Genomic DNA, 20,531 nt, shown 5'->3' on the forward strand with positions numbered 1-20,531 from the left:
CCCCCCCCAAGAACCCCATTGCATGTCCAAATACTTTTCATTGCATGACCTCACTGCATCACTAGCGCTCCAACCCTGCCGTCATGCCAAACCTTCAGTGCGGAGACTCTGTACCTCTCATGATATAGCCTTTTGGCTTTTCCCTTCTGCTTCTCCTTTGGGAAAGTGGTTAGATCTTGCCGTTTGGTCTAATGGTGCATGGGAGAACACTAATTATCCTTGCGTGTCATGAGAATGCTGCATGTCTGCATGCTGAGGAAAGAACAGGAGTAAATGCTGCCACCCTGGAGCAGTGACTAAAGTATCCGACATAATATTATCAGACGATTATCAGATTATTTTTATCAAACAAATTGTTTCTGGTTGATGCAGCTCTTACCACAAGAGCAGGAGAAGAGTGCTCAAAGCCTTCCATGAACTTGGCCCACCCAGTGGCATCTCACTGGAGGTGTATTTGTTCACATAGGAGCATGTGTTCTATTGTTTTAGAATATAGGTGGGGTGGGGAGTGTGACTCGGCCCTGCTTATGTTCTTCCTGTAGAAGGACGTTCAGGCATTTTGTTTTTTCCTTTTGAGAGTTGTTCAGGCCTTGGCTGGCTCTACCTTCAGTGGGTAGTCCAGGCCCTGTTCATGCTCTTATTTGCAGAGGGAAATGCACACCCTGAATGTACTCTTACTGCAGTTCAAGTGTAGACTGCGCCTTTACTACAGAGGGGAGGTCATGTCCTGGCTGGAGAGGTGAGATCAGGTAGTTAGTGCAGGGTTCCATTTTTGGTGTTCTTTTGCCTAACATTTAGTCCTATAAACCTTTTACTCGTTTTTTCGAAGGTCTGAATTTTCTTTGACGTTACAGGCACTTCTACTGAAGTGTCCCCCTGTCACTGCAACCTATATTGGTAGTAACCCATATGGCTACCAGGGTATGCCCTGAAAGTGTGTTGAGGGTCAGACAGGTGTCCGTTGTGCGTTTGTTTTATCCACACCACGATTGGAAGCCTTTTTACCACATTAGTAGCCCAATGCCACAATATGGCGTCCTACTCGCTGTCTATTTTGTTTATTGGCTTTTCTTTTTCGTGTGTGTGGACCACGAGGCATAGCCAAAATGGCAGTTTGCTGATGTGGGCTCATCAAGGCATTTACAGTTTTGGGTTTAAGCCAGTAAAGACTGGCTTCAGGTCCCGTAGACATTGCAATCTGCAAATGTATGAGTTTGGTTAGAACCTCTAACCCGAATGTTGCATCCCTTTGGATTGGTGAATGTTTATAACCGTTGGAATACCCTAACTAGTCCTCATATCTGCTGAACTCATCTGAAGAATGCTAAAGAGATGGGCTGCTGCTGAGGAACATGGTGAAGCCATACCTACTTTCCCCTGGCTGCTTTGTCTATTCATCCCTGCTTCTCCTTGTTGGCGGGGGTCCCTAACTGGACTCTTCCCTTTTTATTCCTCCAGTCTTCCTGGCTGGATTTATTGTCCATCCCTGTTGTGCCCATCCTTGCCTGCAGCTCCTGATGTTCCTCAGAAACCCTCCTGACTCTGTTACCTAAAGGTTGGAGCCCTTCTATGCTGTGCTGGCCTGGGACTCAAGTGGCTCCTTCCTTCTCCACCTAAGCTCTTCGTGGCACGTGTTTGGTTGCCTCCAGCTATTGCCCATGTTGTGAGACCAGCTCTTGCTGGCTGGCTGGCTTGATGCCTGGTACTCCTCTGAGCTGCCTATAACCGTTGCTGGGTCCTCCTGCTGCTGTGGTGGCTGCTACCGGTTCCTCTACTGCATGTGTCATACTCGCAGGCATCTTCTTTCTTGGGGCCTTCCTCACCCATGTCCTTGCTGCAAAGTTGGTTAAAGTCACATTGACCAGAGACCCCAGTCACCTCTAGCCAGACCGAAACTTGAACTCACCTGTGCACCTTCCATTCCTGGACCTTTTCCTTAAGCATCCAGTGCCTTGATTACTTGTCCCTGGGTCCTTGAGGCCTCCTCCAGGGTCTCCTAGAATCCACAGCCAGCTGGTTGCCATTCCTGCTGCACCCCTGGGTAAGAAGCAATACTTACCTAGCCTTTAGCCATAACCATGACAGGGCCTATTGGGTTTGTCCATTTGATTCTAGTTGGAGAGCTAGTGAAAACTTGGTTAACTCCTGACTAGTGACTAAAACGGGTCCTTAGCTGGGATAACATTTTTACTTGGTCCACGTTGGGTCCATTGGATTTCCGGGATAATCTGTAATTTTAAATGGTACTAGTGATTTTGATAAGCTTTTATTTAAATAATGACGCACTGCTGTTCACTGATCTGCCTTGTTCGATATAAGCTACACTGTATCTGCTTGTGGTTCCATGTTTCTACTGTTTTAAAATAAAAACTTCTCTAGTACTCCTTTAAGCTGCTACCTTTGTTAGTACATACCGGATTGGCCTATTTCCTAATGGATTGACTCTTCTGTTTCTCCTTCCTTTTAAGCCATACTGTGTCGAGTACTTCCTTGTCAGGGGTTGCTGATCAATCTAACTCATTCTATGTTCTTATATACTTATTGTGATGTTTGTGCATGTTTTGTTGTAGCACTTATTTGACACCGTTTTTAACCTTATGCAATACATTGCACCATAGCACCAACCCATCCCCTCCCAAGAGTAAAGCCTGACAGCTCAGCCACACTACCAATTGTGAAAGCTGCGGCTAACTTGAGAACTCCGTTATTTCGCCATGGATTGGGGGGTGGGTTGGAGTTCTACACCCTACAGTGGTGGGCTATTGGAAAGCCTCCTGGCACAGGCCATGGCTGTGAACTTGCTGCAGTGTGATGTTTTCGTCCTGAGTGCCCTTAGGTCAGATGGGAGTTCGTGTTCTGGCTGTTAATGTCTCTTCTTGTAGAGCTCAAACTTAGGCTCCAGGATATGGACATTCGTACCTCTGTTCTTTGCATGACTTATTTTCACTGCTTTGTTCTATTTTATCACATTTATAGCAGCCGTGAAGACCCACCTGTAGTTTCCCTTCTCAAGAGAGGGTAAGAAACAGCCAATTAACCGCCACCAATCCAAAATTAACATGCTTCTGCTGCCACTGGAGCTGCTTTTGCCTATAAGTAATGCAATAGAAGTGTGCTTTGGAAAACCCTCCTCTGGCTTGCTCTTTTTAAAAAAGTATGTGTGCTTGTTTTGAAGTTTTATTTGGTACTAACTTGCTGCTTATGAAAACTGCAGTATGCTGCAAAACCAGAAGGCCAACTTCATTCATAGTAAGAATGGGTTGCAATCTAGTAGACTCCCATCGCCATAGGCCTGAAAAAGAATATGGACAATAGTTTGAGAACATTTTACAACTCTAATGAGGAAGGTGTAGCATACCAACATAGACCGATGCGGCTTTGCAGCCAAGAGGGGTTGGGAGGTTCGGGGGGGTTATCTGAGACCACATGCATGCTGGCTGTTGACAAGCTGTTGACAAAGGTTTAACTGGAGTTCCTTAAGGAAGCTTTAAACTGAATGTTTGTGCTTTCATATTCCTGAAGTGCTATGCAATTTTCCCACTTCCATATCCCTCTCCATCCCTCGCCTTTGAGTTGAAGAAGGCTGCAGGCATGGAAGCACTGCAAAGTCAGTCTGGTAAAATGTCCTTGGATTTCTGGGTCCTCTCTTCTTTCGATTAGCCCATATTTGAGTGCTCCTAGTTATGTTGCTCTCCCTTCCAGACCTTCTTAGCTCCCCGCTCCTCAGCTACTTTCGATGGCTTTTGTACTGTAACAGCTTGATGGACCTCCACCATTCCCTGTCTCCAGTATCCGCACTCCTCCATCACTCACTTTACCAAACTGTAATGCAGGTTGCCACTCTTTGAACCATAGCATCTGTCTGACATGTGAATCCCTAGTAGAGATGAATTTAAATAGGTTCATGGCCCCTTTCTAAAAAAAAAAAAAAAAATACAGTTAAAGGCAAGTACCATTGTGAAATGGGACCTGGGGAGGACTGGATGTTAAACGGGTGGGGCATTCACAATATTAAAGATTGCACGGCGGGTCTCTTGCTGGTTTAGGGCTGCCTTGCTGTATGTGATCAACAGCCTCTCTGCTTCCCCCCACAGTAGAGTAAAAACAATTAAAAATGCATATTAGCATATGTTTTGTTTTCTTCCTTCGGACCGTCATCACTGTGAACAGAGAGGGCTGGTCACTAGAGACAGCTCAAATGCAACTGCAGGACGTATAGCTCACTCTGTTAGGTGCCTCCTACTGAAATCTGTGCTCACGCTATAGATAACCTACTCAGGACCATGAAGGGAAGTCAGTTTTTCTTTGTTGGCGATAAAGTGCATTTGATGCCAGTGTTGTAAAGCATGATAACCACTATGTAAAGCAATCTATCAACAGTTATGTTTATTATTACCATGGCCTGAGCACACTTCATTTGGTCGCTGATTTGGAGGAAAGATGTTTGAGAGAGAGCATCAGTTCATGACCTGGTGACACAGCCATGCTGGCAATGGGTTTAGATTTCCTATTTGTGGTAGTGCTTCTGTGCATAGAGGGGTTCATTGATGTTTGGGAGGGATTATTTTGAAAGATTGTGAACTGGTTTGGAGACCTATACTTCCCGGGCTGCTGGTAGCATCCCAGTCCGACAATGAAAGTGACTGCTGCATGAGAACCCTATCGCACAATATCTTTAGACAACAGTAGCATATTTTCAGAGCCTAAGGATGGTTTCCAGTTTTCTTAGGATGCCAAACTCCTCCTTTATACTATAAGCCATTCTATTTTACACAGAGGGCAGTATTTGTTCACCTTCGTGAAAATGCTCGTAGGATAAACATTTCAATGGATTGCTTTCTCCTAAAGATTCCTCATCATCCCTTCAGCGTAAGATGCTTGGAAAATTCGACAGGGGGCATAGTGCAGCTTGACATAGTCTTCTCGACTCCTTCGCACTTCCACATCACCACTCCTCGACACTGGACATGTCGGAGATCATCCAATTTTGCATATACCATGCCCCCATAACCTCAGTCTGTTTTTTTTGCACACTCTCGGAACACGGCTCGTTGTGAATTCAAATTTTGAGGCCTCTCAGAATTTGAAATTGAGTCATGTCAGAGCCCAACCATCCAAGTTTCAAACATTCGCTGGATAGCCGCTCCAAAATCTCCATTACAGATCCACACATCTGTGTGTGGTGACTTGGGGTGGAGTAATGCAGCTCCTGTCAGTCCGTGAACCCAAAGGCCTTCAGAGCACGCATGGCCAAACTGGTGCTAGCAAGGCTCCCGTCCGAATTGCTGATCAGGTTGGCCATGAAATCCTCAGTAGTTGACACTAAGGAGCCAACCCGCAAGAAGGAGGAGGAATGGGGAATTCAGGCGGCATAAAAGATTAAAAAAGAGATCAGGCTTGCAATGAGTCTCCTCGTTCCTCCTCCTCCCACAAAAAGAAGCTGCAGCAAAGATGCAACTCCAAGTCTTCGGATGGGGGGGGGTAAGTCCTACCCTCCAAGGGGACACCGAGGTAGGAGTGGGAGAAGTTCAAGCAGCAGATGTTGCAGGTTTATGTGAAGGCCACGGCAGGCACCACTTTGGCTTTGTCGTCGGCAGAACTGATGCAGAGTATTTTGAACAAAGGCATTGAAGAAAGGTCATACAACCTCAAGCTCGACCTCTGTCAAATCTAAGAAGGTTTGCAGCGTTCACGCCTCCCGCAGTGGAGCCGCTGAGCATCCAAGTCAGCCCCTCTTCAGCGTTAGCTCCAACACAGGACTGGGGGTATGCGCCTAATTCCAGGTCGGACATCTGAGTCGAAGTGAACTGTATTTCATGGAGGTGGACCCCATCTCCTTTGGTATGGAACCTCTGTCTGTTGTGGGTCTTGATCACATACCAGACTGTCATACAACGCAGAACTCATGGGCCTACCTGCTGGCTTACATGACGCAAGTGGACCTGATACGTCCCACAACAATGAAATGCAGTGCAGCGTTGCTACATGCACACGCAAATGGCCAGTGCCAGAAGGTGTTTGTTGACCTCACAGATATCCTGGAAAGGTGACTTTCAGTTAGAGAGGTGCCTGCCCTTCAATGCCAGCAAAAGCAGATCCGATCATGACACTATGGCAACATCTGTGCTAGACACCAGCGGTTGACAGTGAACTTATCAAAAAGTATAAACCAGCTAGAGGCGATCTGCCATTTCTATCCACTCACTGGACTCCCAAACGGCTGGTGGTCCAGGCTGCAACCATACATTTGAGGCTTTCAACTGTGAATCTCTTATGGATAGGGAGTCGAAAAAAGTGACGCCCTCGCAAAAAAGGTTTTCACGTTCTGGAGCATGATGCCTAAGGCTATTAATGCCTCCCGCGCATTTGCCAAATATTCCCATGGCCTCCGAAGGGTTAGTTCAGTGGCAGCCCCCCACCTACCAGAAAGTGAAGTGAGAGGCAGCTTCCTGGAGATGGTGAATGATGGCAAGGGAACAGCATGCTAAGCCCTCCAGGCCGGCCTAGACCTATCGGATTCCCTCAGGAGGTCAATAGGAACATCAGCAGTGCTTCAAAGAAGGGCTTTATACCTCAGAGAATCGGGCTTCTCCCCAAATGTGCAATCTAAGCTCCTCGACATGGCCTTCGATGGGGAGCATCTTTTTGGACCGAAATCCAATGAGTCCCTAGAGAGGATGAAGGACTCCAAGGTTGTGGAAAGATTGCTGGGATTGGCAGTTCAGCAAAGCCTGCTAACTAACCCCTATCATTTAGCTCAAGGGCATGGGGATTTAAGCATTACACCGCCTTTGTAAGAAAGGCAGTTGCCCCAAGCCAAGCAAGAGAAGTGAAAGTTCTCACACCCCGATAGAGGTAGGGGGCAGCTAAGGCCAATCTTCTTCGGCCTCAACGTCAATGGTTCTGACGTCATTGTATCCTCTGGGTTTTCCCCACATGCTTCCCTATTTAGAGGAAGAGTCTCTGTGTGCTGTTCAGTTGGAAGCAGATTACCTCTGCCTGTGTCCTCCAGCTGATGGATCAAGCGTACTGTATGCCCTTTCTCAGCAATCCCCCGGACAAGTGCACCTCAAAGCACAACTCGCAGCATGAGCATGGCTGCCGCTGTCCATTGCGGGTACAATATCATTACTTAAGATGACCGTCCTCCCAAAGCTACTTTACTTCTTTCAGAATATATCGTTGTGGCCGGGTGTTACATTGTTGAGAGACTTGGAAACTGTCATCAATGCTTTTCTGTGGCACTCTCGTGCGGTGCGCCTCAAGTGGGACAACTTGACCATGCCTTGTGCTCGAGGATTCGCCACCCCCGACTTTAAAATATACTGCCTTGTAGGACAGGCGAAATACGCTGCCTACTGGTTTGCCAGGGATATGGCGATCCTGCATGTTAAGTTAAAAAAATACTTGGCTAGCGAGCGTGATGTCTGGTCTCTGGTAATAACCCCTAGGTTTGTGGGTCCCTGTTCATATGACCCTGCAAGCCTTACAGCGCTGGCCTGGTGTGAGGTGTGGAAACTAGCGGGGGTCACTAATCCCTATCATGGGATTTCCTACAATGGAACTGTTCTATGGTGGACACAGGTACTGAGCACTGCTGGTCCCAGAATGGTTTTGGAGCATTGGGCGACATGTTACTCGATGGGAACTTCCTCTCCCCTGATGACATCTCCACATTCATACAGAACAAATCTTTGCAAGGGCTTCAGTACATCAGTATCTGCAGAGTGTTCAAGCGATAGTGGGCAAGGTTTCCAGTTGAACCCGAGAGGGGCTCTTTGTTGGGATATATCATGGGTGCGGTTGGCTCTGAGGGCATTGTATCTTCTCTGTATAATTTAATCCAAGATCGGGTGGTGTCCCCTCTAAGCTGCGCTCCAAATCGGCTTTCGATATGAATGTTGAGATCACAGACTAGATCTGGGACGACATGTGTGCATGGACCCGGGCAGTCTCTTACAACTCCCGGTTTCGCCTAATACAGCTCAACTGTAATACAGCTTACACAGGTGCAATTCTACACCATCCCGTCTGAAACTCTTCACCCAAGCCAGTGCTGGCTGTTGCCCGAGATGCGGGGGGGATGATGCAGGCAATTTTCATGTGGTATGGAGTTGCTATAAACTGGATGGGTACTGAGCAGAGGTTTGCTCTAGACTTACTGACATAACTGGTATCAGGTTAGATGTTAACCCCATGCAATGTCTTTTTCATGTGTTTGAAGATCAAGTGGGGCAGGAGATTAGGCTTGTGAATCTGTGCATGATACTTGTGATGTGATGTTTGATGTATTGGTCAGAGCCCACTATACCATCGACTGAACAATGGTTGCGTGCCGTCACTTGGGCTAGCGACACGGAACAACAATGGGTTTCTATGCAGCCAGCTGGGAATCGCCCAGAATACATCTGGCAACCCTTTAAAGCCTATCTGGTACGCATAAAAGACAGCCCCTGAATAGACTGAGCAAACCCGTGACTATACTGCCCACTGTACGACTGGCCCATCTACCTATGGGGGTGAAACTCTGCTCCTTCAAACTGCTGATTGTGCATTCGCCTATTGTATCTTGTATTCTGTCTGTATTCATATTTATCTTTGCTTATGTCCATTGTCTTTGTCACCGGTATTATGTCTATACAATGATCTAAACCAAGTGCTTTAATTAAGAAAGTTTGAGAAAAAAAGAAATCCCCTGGGCATACCACCACCTTTTCCTCAGCAGCCAGAGCCTAAACTCCAGGAAGAACTGATGTCCCTGCTTATGATGGGTGCAGTAGGGGAAGGCCGGCCAGGGAAAAAACGACTGGCTGTTACTCCAGTTACTTCCTGGTGCCAAAGAAGGGGGGGAAGACTCTGTTGTATCCTGGACCTCACAGGCTTGAACACATTTGTTAGGAAGGCCAAGTTCAAGATGGTGACACTGAGATTCTCCAGGCTCTACAATCTCAGGATTGATTGGTGTCACTAGACCTTTGGGAGGCCTACTTCCATGTGCCAATCTATCGGAAGCATAGGCGTTTCCAGAGATTTGTCATAGGGGATGCTCATGACCATTTCAGAGTAGTGACCTCCACATCCAGACTGTTCAACAAGCTGATGGCAGTGGTTGTGGCACGCCCCAAGAGACTCTTTGTATGCCTGTGCGTAGATGACTGGCTGATCCAAGGTCAGTCTCCAGAGCAGGTTTAGAGGCATCTTGAGGGCACTTGAACACACGACACCAGCACAGAAGCTCCTATTCATTGGAGCAGTCCTGGACACTCGAGTGGGGGAGGTTTTTCTCCCTGAGGAGGGAGTCCCCAGCATTGCACAAATGGTCCCACAGTTCCAGCATTCTACCAGCAACAGCCTTCCTCTGTCTTCTAGGCCTGGTGGCTTCCTGCATTTTCTTGGTGCCAAGGCCAGACTTTGTATGTGCTCACTTCTGTGGCTTCTCAGGAACCAGTGGTCTCAATAGCTAGGCGACAAGACGGAAGTCTTTCTGATATCGAGGCCCATAGCAGACAAACTCTTATGGTGGGCCAACCGATGGAGGGGGAGCCAAAGAAATGTCATCAGCGGGGGGCTTTGTGGGACACATTCCTAGTGAAGTGGGTCTTGGGCATTTACTATTGTTTCCTGCCGCTCCCAGTCATCTTGTTGATCCTCCGGAGGTTAAGTAGGGTCCGGGCCTGCCTGATTCTAATTGTTCTGGATTGGTTAAGGAGGATGTGGTACCAGGACTTTCTGGAGTTGGCTTTTTGCCCACCTGCTTGGAGGATGGACCTTTTGTTCCAGTCGGGAAGGCAGGTGCTCCACCGGAACCATGGTCTCTCAACCTATATGCATGGTTCTTGAAAGGTTAAGATATTAAGATTGGGACCTAAAAGGAGAAGATTGTGGAGGTGCTGACTAAGCACAGACCATCGATCTGGCCAATATATGCATGTCGATTCAGACATTTTGAATAATTGTGTAAAGACAGAGGTGCAGGCCCTTTGCCGTGCCCCACCTCGCGGGTCATGGAATTTATGGGTTCTTGGCTAGGTTGGGGTTGCAAATAGGTACGATAAAGGGCTCTCTGTTTCCCTTATACCTGTTGAAGAGGTCACCAGAGAAAGGTTCTCTCCTTCTTAATGGCAGCTTCCTTTTGCATTCAATACCCATCGGATTACTCGCACTAAAGCTAGGCACACCGGTGAGCTATAAGCCATTTCGTGCACGCCACCTTTCTCTAGGTTCTTTAAGGAGAAAGTCTCTCTGAAGATCCAACCCAAGTCTAAATTGGCACCAGAATTCCATATTTCTAAGTGATTGTGTCTTCCCATCTTCGATATTGATTCCTGCTTTAGCAGACCTTGGGGTTAGGGGGGAGTAGCAACAGCAGGGGGTGCTGTGCATCTCCTGCATCAAGGTCCCTCAATTCTCTCCATACTCACGCCCGTGATGTTGTTGGCATTATGAATAGCTCGCCCTGTTGCCACCTTTCTGTTTTTCTGCATGCTCAGTGCGCTCTTGTAACGTTTTGACTTCGCCTCAGATTTTCTTCGCACATCAGCTGCTTTTTACCTTTTCTTTCGAAAATGTCTACCCGGAAACCGACAGGTTTCAAAAGATGTGAGGACTGTGACTCGAAGATGTCGATCACGGATCCTCACAGAATTCTTCTGTGGTGCCATGGCACATGCCATGACATAGTGTGGCTCCTGCCAATCAATGACTTCCAAGGCTTTAAAAAGAGAAATTGCAGCTTGTTTTAGGTCACTCTGTATCGCAGTTCCCATTACCACATCTTCAAAAAGATAATCTTCCGAAAGTCGTAGTTTACCAGTGAGAAATCCCCGAAAGACCGAAAAGAGTCTAAGAAACAAACCAAGAGGTTGCGATCTTGGAGCACCTTGCATCATTCCTCTTCCTCATCTTCCAAGATGAAAGGGACCTCACCGCTCTTCTTTGAAGGATTCCTCCCCTGACAGGCGACAGGTACATTTTCCCTTGAAATCCACTCCTGCGGAATAGTGGGAAGAAGTCAGAATGAACATTTAAATGGATTTCATGGTCCTACAGATTCCTCATCTTGATATTCATCCAGCATCAGCTGCTTTAAAAAGTATTCACCATGGGGCGTAGTGTATTAGGTCGCACCACTCTTAGATAACGGATGTGGCGTTGATTGCTGTGTTAAAGAAATACACCCCCTTGCCTCAGTACTTCTTTGCGCTCAGTACGCTACGCAGAGGCCTAAACCGTGCTGTTTCAATCGCTCTAAGTACTCCAATTCCAAAATGTCCCTCACGAATCCATACTCTAAATGTGCGTGGTGTTTCGGTGTCGGACACGATACAGTGAAATGTGGTTCTTGTCTAGTTATCAACCAATCCTAAATCGGTGAAGGCGCGCTGAGCGAAACTGGCAATTGGTAGACCACTGTCGAAATACCCTGGAAAGTCAGTCTCTAAATCCTTGCACCATGATACAGACTGGAGCCTACCTCCAAGAAACATTGGGAGGAAAAGGCATCCCAAGAAGTCAAAGAAGCGCTCGCATTGTGTCTCACCACTCTTCCTCGTCTCACAAAAAGAAGCTCAGATGCAGACGCGATTCCGATACATCCAACTGCAAGGGTAAGTCATACCCTACAAAGGGAGGAGTGGGAGGACTTCAAAAAGCAAATGATAAAGGTCTTTGAGAAGGCCCTGGATAGTACGACTTCAGCCTCAACGTTGCAGGTGGATGCAGCTCAAACGGCGCACGGTCCATCTGGCACAAAGCCAGCAGAGGGAGGTTGAAAGCCCTCAAGCGAGACCCTGAAGGAGAAGCCTACCCCTGCGCTGATACTAACGCCAGCCGTCTTGGGCTGAGAAACCATCGACAAAGGGGAAGCTGCGCAAGACTGAACCTTCGTACCGGATTCGAGATCTGTTTTCTTCGACTCTATGCAGCCGATTTTTGATGAGGAGGGCTACCCGATCATTTCGCGTTTGAACCAATGGGGAGTGTAGCCTTGAACCTGTTACCCGATTTCGTGGCATACCAGGCAGGGTTACTGGAACTGGCAGAGGACCTCCACGACTTGAGTGGACTGGACACGTCCCCAGACGTTGAGTTTCAGCAATTGAGACCGTATGCGCACCCAAACGCTCAATACTGCAAGACTGTTGGGAAGGTCATCCTAGCTCTGAGGCTCAGTGCTCCGTCAAAACCGGTGTTGAAATAGGACCTTACTGACATCCTCAACCGGGGACCGCAGACTGAACGATAGGGCCTTACCGTTCAATGCCGCCATAGAAGACCCTGTCATGACCTTGTGGCAACATCCGTGCTCGCCGCTGACGGTTGACACAGAGCTGACGTAATATAAGCCAGCGAGAGGCAATCTTATCTTCATGATGGCCCACCCGAACCCTGAGTGACTTCTGGTGCAGGCCTCAACGTCGAACCACCCACAGATGGAGAGTAAAAACAAATTGACGGTTTGGCTAGGAAAGTGTTTGCATCAGGAAGCCATTAATGCCTGGTGTGCTTTTGTGACATTCTCGCATGTCCTGTGGAGCACCATTTCATAGGCTTCTGACTATCTTGCAAAGGTGGAGATCAGGAATGATTTTCAAAACATCATAGCTGATGGTAATAAGATGACTTGTCAGGCACTCCAAATGCGATTGGACGCTGCAGACTGTATGGGCTGTGAATTGGGCACATCTATGGTCCTGCGCTGATCAGCCTACCTGAGGGGCTCAGGGTTTTCACCAAACATCCAGTCGAAGCTGCTAGATTTGGCCTTCGAATGAGAACATTTATTCGGCCCCGAAGCCGATGAGTCACTCGAGAAATTTAAGGACTCAAAGCATACAGCAAAATAGCTGGGAATGGCTGTGCAGCAGCAGCCCCCACAACAGAATGTTTGCCTTTGCGTGGAGGGGCCGGGGCAACAGGAGTTACTCTACTTCTCAAAGAATGGCACCACTCCCTCTGGGTAAGCAGGGACAGCATCTATTCCCTCGGCCACGGAGAGGCAGAGATGGGTCGAAGCCTACTACTTCTGCTTCCGTGTCGACCTCTGCTATCCTACCAACAGCCAGAAAGGAAGCTCCAGGAAGAGATGCAAGTGCTTCTTTTGAAGGGAGCTGTAGAGGGGGTGCCAGCCAAGAAGAAAGGCGCAGGCTGGTATACCCGTTATTTCCTGGTCCCCAGGAAGGGGTGAGGGCTCCATTTTATTCTGGACCTCAGGGTCTTGAACAAGTTCCTGAGGAAGGTCACATTCAGGATGGTGACGTTGAGGAAGATTCTTCAGGCTCTGCAGTTCCAGGACTGGCTGGTGCCGTTGGACCTTCAGGATGCCTACTTTCAGATGCCTACCCACAGGAAGCTCTGGCGGTTCCTGAATTTTGTTATCAAGGACGCACATTACCAGTTCAAGGTGCCTACTTTTGGCTTGATCTTCACACCCAGGGTTTTTACTAAGCTGACAGCAGCAGCTGCGCACATCTCAGGGGAGGTGAGGTCTGTGTTCCCATACTTGAATGATTGACTAATCTGGCTCAGTTGCTGGAACAGGCTTCGAAGCACCTCGAGGACACTTGTTCACTCCTGCATGTCTTGGGTTTCTCCCTGAACTTACAGAAATCACAGATCCCACCAGCGCAGAGGCTCCAGTTCATTGGAGCTGTTTTAGAAGGCTTGTCCTCCTAAGGAGAGTGTCACCAATGTGTCAAAAATGGTCAGTCTCTTCCAGAATTCCAGCAGTCTCCTGGCATCGGCTTTCCTGCGCCTCATGGCTACCTGTAGATTGCTGGAGCAGCAGGCAGACTCCAGATGAGATCCCTGTAGTGGCTTCTCAGGAGCCAGTGGTTGCAGTATTTCAGCGAGATGTCAAATGCCCTCCAGGTTTCGAGGTCTGTGGTCAACAACCTGGTCTGGTGGAGTGACAGGATAAACAGGTTGGCATGAGAACCTTTCTGAGGGTGTTGGCACATCATTCTGCTGGAGCTGCGAGCAGTAACACAAGCGCTGACTGCATTTGCACCTTCTCTGCAGGGGAAGCATGTCCTGGTTCTGATGGAAAACACAGTGGCCATGCACTAGGAAGGCGTGAGATCACTGCCCCCGTGCAGGGAGGCCATGCAGCTATAGTTCTGGATGCTGAAGAGCAACATCTCTGCATTTGCAGCTCCTCTGGTGGGGATGGAGAATGGGTTGGTAGACGCTCTGAGCAGGTAGAGCTTGGTGTCCCACGAGTGGGAGCTATGCCTGTGGTCATTGCAGAGATCTTCACCTGGTGGAGCAACCAGACAAAAGGACCGGTTTGCAAGGAAAGGCAACACAAAATGCAAGCAGGTCTGTTTGAGGGGATTCCCCCCCCCCCAAGGCGGGATTGGGGATGCATTTCTGGTGGAGTTGGGTCTTTGACCTCCATTATGCGTTCCTCTCGCTACCAGTCATCCCTTAGGTTTGCAGGTGGTTGCAGAGATTCAGTGCTCACCTGATCGACCCAGACTGGGCGAGGAGGACGTGGTACCTGGATCTTTTGGAACTAGACATATGCCTGCCTCTCTGGCTTCCTCAGAGGTCAGACCTCTTGTCTCAGTCGGGAGGCAATGTGCTTCACCCAAACCCAGAGCCTCTCAACCTGCATGCTTGCCTCTTGAGATACCGATGCACCGAGACTAGAGGTGTTGTTGGCTTCATGTAGCTCATCTTCTAGCTCCCTGTACGTGTGCAGATGGAGAAAGTTCATTACTTGGTGCAAGACAAAAGGGGTGAACCCTATGATGTGTCCCACCTCCTCAGTGATGGAGATTTTATTGGCCTTAGCCAAATCAGGCCTACAAGCGGGCATTGTAAAGGAGTATCTGGTGGCCCTTTCCTGGTCTAGAAGGATGCCAGAACAGGGTTCATTTTTTACCGTTCAAGTGATGGCCAAGTTCCTGAAGGGCCTGCTTAATTGTTTCCCTCATTTGCCCTTTGTAGTCCCTGATTGGGACTTGAACATGGTTCTCACCATCCTAAGGGCAGCTCTGTTTGAGCCTCTGCACTCTACTTCCATCAGACTCCTCACATTGAAGACTGCTTTTTTGGTGGTAATCGCTTTCGAGTATAGATCTTCCACCTTTTTACCCTCCACCCTACCCGTCTAAGAATGAAGAGAGGTGTCATAGGTTGGATCCCAAGAGGGCGCTAAGTTTTTACCTGGTCAGAACATGCTCTTTCATGAAGGATGACCAACTGTTCACTACTTTCTCGCAATCCAGGTTAGGGCAAGCTGTCACCAAACATGCTATCGCTCATTGGATACTGCTGTGCATTTCAGAGTGCTAACAGAATGTAAGTAAGGCGGTACTGGCAGGGCTTACGGCCTGCTCTCCCAGAGGGGTTGCTGCCTCGTTGGCCCTCCAGATCAGAATGCCATCTAGGGACATTTGTTGCTCGGCAACATGATCCTCTTGGCACACGTTTGCCAAGCATTACAGTTTGTACATTGCCAGAGGAACCGATGTACGCTTTGGTAGGGCGTTTCCCAAGAATTTCTTGGTGTGACTTCCAACCCTCCACAAGCATAGTCCCTGCTTTGGGAGTCTGTCAAGATGAGGAATCTGTGGGAGAATGCAATCCGTTGAAAGAGAAATTACTTACTAGTAATATTATTTCTATGGATTCTTCCCCCACAGATTCTTCATCACCCACCCAGCCTACCCTGCTTGGAAGTCCATGGATCTCAATTGTAGTCTGTTGCCACGCTTCTATGTACGGATGAAATTAGGAAGAGAGTGCTGCACGAGTGCTCCAACAGTTGGTTCCGAAGTTGTCTGGATTCTGTTCACTTTGGGGAAAAAAGAGGTAAGCAAACAGCAAGTTGTTTACTATTGTTGATTGGTTTTGACTGTCCTTAACCTTAATCATGTTCTCTCTCAAAGGCTGAGCTGGTGGGGGGGACTGAGGTAAGGGGGCATAGTGCATTCCTTTAATACGATGATCGACGTAACATCCGTTGTCGGAGTGGTTCAGCAAAATACAACGGAGTCGTCGAAGCCTGCGTTGAGTGGCAATACGCCTCCTGTCGAAAAAACATCTGAGCAGCTGACACCAGATGAATATCTATCAAAATCAGGAATCAAGATGAGAAATCTATGAGAAGAATCCATAGAAAGAACATTACTGGTTAGTAATGTCTCAGTTGGAGGTTTTCTCCAAGGCAGTCCCTTCTGCTCCTTCGAAAGGTATTAATAAGAAATTTACCTTGTCTTCTCCAAGACTGGCACCGATGCTGACAAGTCCCCGACCTGTGCGCTCAAGAGGCAGAGTCAGAAGGCATCTGTTAAAGCTGCCTGTGTAGCTTCAATTTCAACTGCTGGTACTTCCTTGATGCCCAAAGACGCATCGATCTGCTCGAAGGAGATTTCAATGTCGAAGGTACTGTCTTGAAATGGGGAAAATCTTCCTCGGGACCAGCCCTTGAGAGCAAAAATTACCCAATTCAGCCCAAAATACAGGTTCTATTGTGCCGAGCAGTGAACTCATGCTAGTGACAAATGACACCTTCAAAAAGTTTAGCATTTATTAGAAACAGTAAAATTTAGCAGCCTCTTGGGATTCAAGTTAGAGAAGATTACAAAACACAAAACTTAGAGAAACATAGAACTTAGAGAAACATAGAGAAACAGTCTCACGCCCCTTCAATCCGCACTGGGAGACCCTGGCCCTCATAAGCTAGCTGTTGCCAGCCCCGCTCAGAGGACAGCGCTGCAGGGTGCCGACAGAGCACCAGGTTCCGGACACTCGATCTTGCTCGTACCAAGTCCACGGATCGATCTCCCACCTGATTCATGTGGGCATGCATTTTTATAATCTTGTTCTGTCAGTCCATGACGCACAGTTCCAGAACTTTCCCTGTGCAAAATATAGGCTTGCTCATGGAAAAACCCAACTCTGTGATGCTCCCTGCTCGCTCCTACCCCTCCCTTGGAGCTCTCTCTGCGAAAGCACTGGAATGTCCTTATCAGCGTGTAGGCAAAGCCGTACCAGGCCTTCTCAGGGAAACAGGATTTGTTTACAAAGCCATGCAGGGCTACAGTTAGAAAGGCAGAATATTCTAAGAGAAGCCGAGATGAATTAACCCCATGTGAGCAAGCTCTAAAAGGCATGCACTCATAGCTTAGTGTTCATATCGCTTAAGATTAGCTATCTAAGCGCTATATAGGTGCCGTAATGCTCCAAACACTCCAATAATGTCTCTATTAGCTACAGAACTGGGGCCTTCGCCCTGCCTGTCTATCTACAATGCATAATGTGACCTACCACCCCTACTAGGCCTGCATATTCCTTGTAGCTCACTACTGCGTAATGGAGGTGCTACAACAGACTACTGTCAGCATTTAGCACCTACTTTGAATAAACTATTGGCTTTCAGCGGCTAATGCTGTCATCTAAAGCCCTGATTGCCAAATTTGCATTTTGTGTATCACGACAGGTACCCTGACATCGACTTCTTCGATGTATGCATCTCAATCAAATGCAGCTTCAGGTATATTTATGATGAGGATGTTCCCTTTGGTTTGGAACGCTTTAGAGCATCAGGAATCGCAGAGGAGCTAATCTCTGATGAATTCAGAATGTAAGATTTAGGGCCTCATTACAAATCCGCCAGTGACCCACCGGTTCTACTGGCGGGTTGCTGTCGGACTCTTAACACTGTTTCCGCCGCCTGAGATCCCGGTGCCACTGGGACATCACTAGTCCCGACGGCACGGGATATCAGCCGGTGGAAAGTGGAAGTACCCATTCCCATAGAGTCCCGTTGGACTCCATAGGAATGGGGACAGGGAAGCACCATTACGAATGATGCCGGTGCTGCAGTGAAAACTCTGCGGGTGAGTGCCGTTACGCCTGGCAGTTTAGACCCCTGCCCGCAGATTTGCAGTGGGACAGTCCGGAAAGGGTGCCGGTATAGTGTGACCAGCACCTTTTATTTCCAGACCGCCACACTTGTAATGAAGCCCTTGGTCTCTAATCTTTGAGTTTCCAGTAGACGCGATACCTCCCGAGGTAGAGTTCAAGAAACTAGACCTACATTCCCACCCTAATGCTGCCTAAAGAAAGGTAATGAACAAAGTAATTGGCTACTTGGGATGGGGATCAGGAAATGACCCAGGATGATCTTGCCAATATTCTGGACAAGGGTCCTCCAAAGGAGCCTGTTTGACCTTGCCACACAGCTCTTAGAGACCCTCTCATAGATGTATGGGGAAACAGCTTCTGCATCAGCTTTCCACAAGGACCTGTAAAACAAATACTGACTTTCCTCAGTGGACCCAGATTTTCTGTCAAGACATGCCACCCCAGTCAGCCTAGTGGTAAAGACTACCACTTCAACATCAAAGGCTTCTGCTTAACCTTCCCTACCACCAGATAGGGATTATGCGAAATACAGTCCTCTGGCAAAATGTATTTTGGCTGGAAGCATGGCTTTAAAAGCATTTAATGCTTCATGTGCTATTGCGTAATACTCCTACACTCTGTGGAACGTTGTAGCACAAGCAGCGGAAGACATCCCTGGAGTTGATTTGCAGGATGGTTTCTCAGCCTCGTTATTGATGAGAAAGAAACTTCATGTCATTCCCTGAAATCAGGTTTAGATGCAGCTAACTGCATAGGTAGATCTATGGGATCAAGTACAGTGGCTAGGTTTTTTGCATGGCTACAGAAATCCGGCTTTGCACCTTCTGTCTAAACTAGACTATTAGACATGCCTTTCGATGGGTCGAATTTGTTTAGCCCTAAAGCAGATAAGTTTGGAGAAGCTTCAAGCCTCCAAAAGCTGCAGAAGAATATCTAGGAGTGGCAATTCGCCAACATCCGCAAGCACCCTCACAAAATTGGAGGGTTGGTGTTATCGTTACTGCTCTTCTCTCAATCAAAGAGGTAGAGGCCAAGCCTTCCAAGAAGGGGAGAGAGAAGATTCCCCAGTTTGTCTAGAGTCTGTGAATAAAAACCCGCACAAGCACTAGCTTCATCTCTGCCCTCGGCTGTACCTGCAGCCTCAAAACCACTGTCAACACTTTGTCAAGAAACCTCAAGTGGGAGGAAAGCTGACCCGGCATTTGGAAGAATGGTTTCCCAATACTTCGGATGCATCAGTACTACAAACCATATCCCTGGGCTACTGCCTCCCATTCCTAAAGAGGCCTCCACATTGTCCCCTGAGCATACATCCTTTTCGGGCTTCAGACCCGCTTCTCCGAAATACTCTGTTTGAGAAGGGTGTGATAGAAAGGGTACTCTTAACTGAGCTGAACCCGAGATGGTATTCTACCTACTTGCTGATCCCCAAAAAGGACTGAGGACTGCGATCCATCTTGGACCTGAGGGGCTCGAACAAGTTTCTCAGGAAGGACAAATTCAAGATGGCCACCCTTTTACAGATCCTCCAGGCCTCTCAGCTCCAGAACTGGATGGGGGTTGCTCGATCTCCAGGATGCTTAATTTCTTGTACGCATCCATTCCAAGCACAGAAAGTACCCGAGATTTGTGATCGGCAGTACTCAATACCAGTTTTGAGTGCTGCCTTTCGGGCTTAACCCTACCCCGAGATTCTTCACCAAGTTGATGGCGGTGATGGCAGCTAGTCTGAGAAGATGGAGGGGATTCACATCTTCCCCTAATCTAGACTGGCTGATCAGACCACGTTCTCCGGGGCAGGCTCTGGCACATCTCAATAGCACCCTCTACTTCCTTCACAAACTGGGCTTCTCTCTCAATTTCAAAAAGTCTCTAGTGACTCCTTTTCAAACACTTCAGTTTGTCGATGCAGATTTGGACTAATCCTCAGGGAAGGCTTTCACTCCTGAGTTAAGGGCTCAACATATCCTGCAGACGGTCATGTAGTTTCAAAATGCCCAACATCAACCAGCCTTCAATTTTCTGAAGTTTCTTGGGTCTCGGTGCGTCCTGCACTTTCCTTGTGCCGCAGGCCCGTTTGAGCACGAGACCTCTTTATTGAGTCCCAATTCACAGTGGTCATACTTCTAAGGCTGAATGACCGACCTGGTTCAAGTCCCGAGCAGGTTGGTACACAAGCTTCTGGGGTGGGCAAGCAAAGACAACTTGAATGGCGGTGAATCTTTTTGGCAATCAAGACTGCAGATCACTAGTCATCAACGCCTCCCTCAAAGGCTAGAACACACACATGAACGATTTGACAGTGAGTGGTCTATGGTCCCCGGCGGAATTGAGACTGCCTATAAACTTGTTGGAGCTGAGGGCGATCAGACCGGCACTGATGGCTTTTCTGCCTTCCATCAAGGGCAAGAATGTCCTGATAATGATGGACAACACGTAGCCATGCATTACCTCAGCAAGAGTGATGCTATAGGGTCAACTACTACTGTGCAAAGAGGCAATGTAGCTCTGGTTTTGGACTTTACAGAAGGGAATCTCTCTGTCTTCAGTTCATTTGGCCAGAACAGAGAATACAATGGCATCTGCTGTGAGCAGGCAGGGCTCCACCTCCCACGAGTGGGAACTGGCTCATGAAGTCGTTCTAGAAATCTTTG

At 48.0% G+C, this 20,531-nt stretch overlaps 1 protein-coding gene across 6 annotated transcripts in view; it reads left to right on the forward strand.

Annotated features, from left to right (window-relative positions):
* FMNL3 (formin like 3) overlaps positions 1–20,531 on the forward strand; it is a 780,663-nt gene that overhangs the window by 720,091 nt on the left and 40,041 nt on the right. For 2 of the 6 annotated variants that reach the window (XR_011305037.1, XM_069653877.1), the window contains one exon: positions 2,977–3,018. The exons of the other annotated variants lie outside the window; for them this stretch is intronic. Coding sequence is in view for 1 of the 2 variants with exons in the window: in XM_069653877.1 (XP_069509978.1) it covers positions 2,977–2,999 (23 nt within the window). In the remaining variant the exon portion in view is untranslated. The remainder of the gene's footprint in view (positions 1–2,976; positions 3,019–20,531) is intronic. 6 annotated transcript variants of the gene reach the window in all.

The sequence above is a fragment of the Ambystoma mexicanum genome, chromosome 3q (assembly GCF_040938575.1).
Source record: "Ambystoma mexicanum isolate Mex_15411 chromosome 3q, UKY_AmexF1_1, whole genome shotgun sequence".
Taxonomy (NCBI): domain Eukaryota; kingdom Metazoa; phylum Chordata; class Amphibia; order Caudata; family Ambystomatidae; genus Ambystoma; species Ambystoma mexicanum.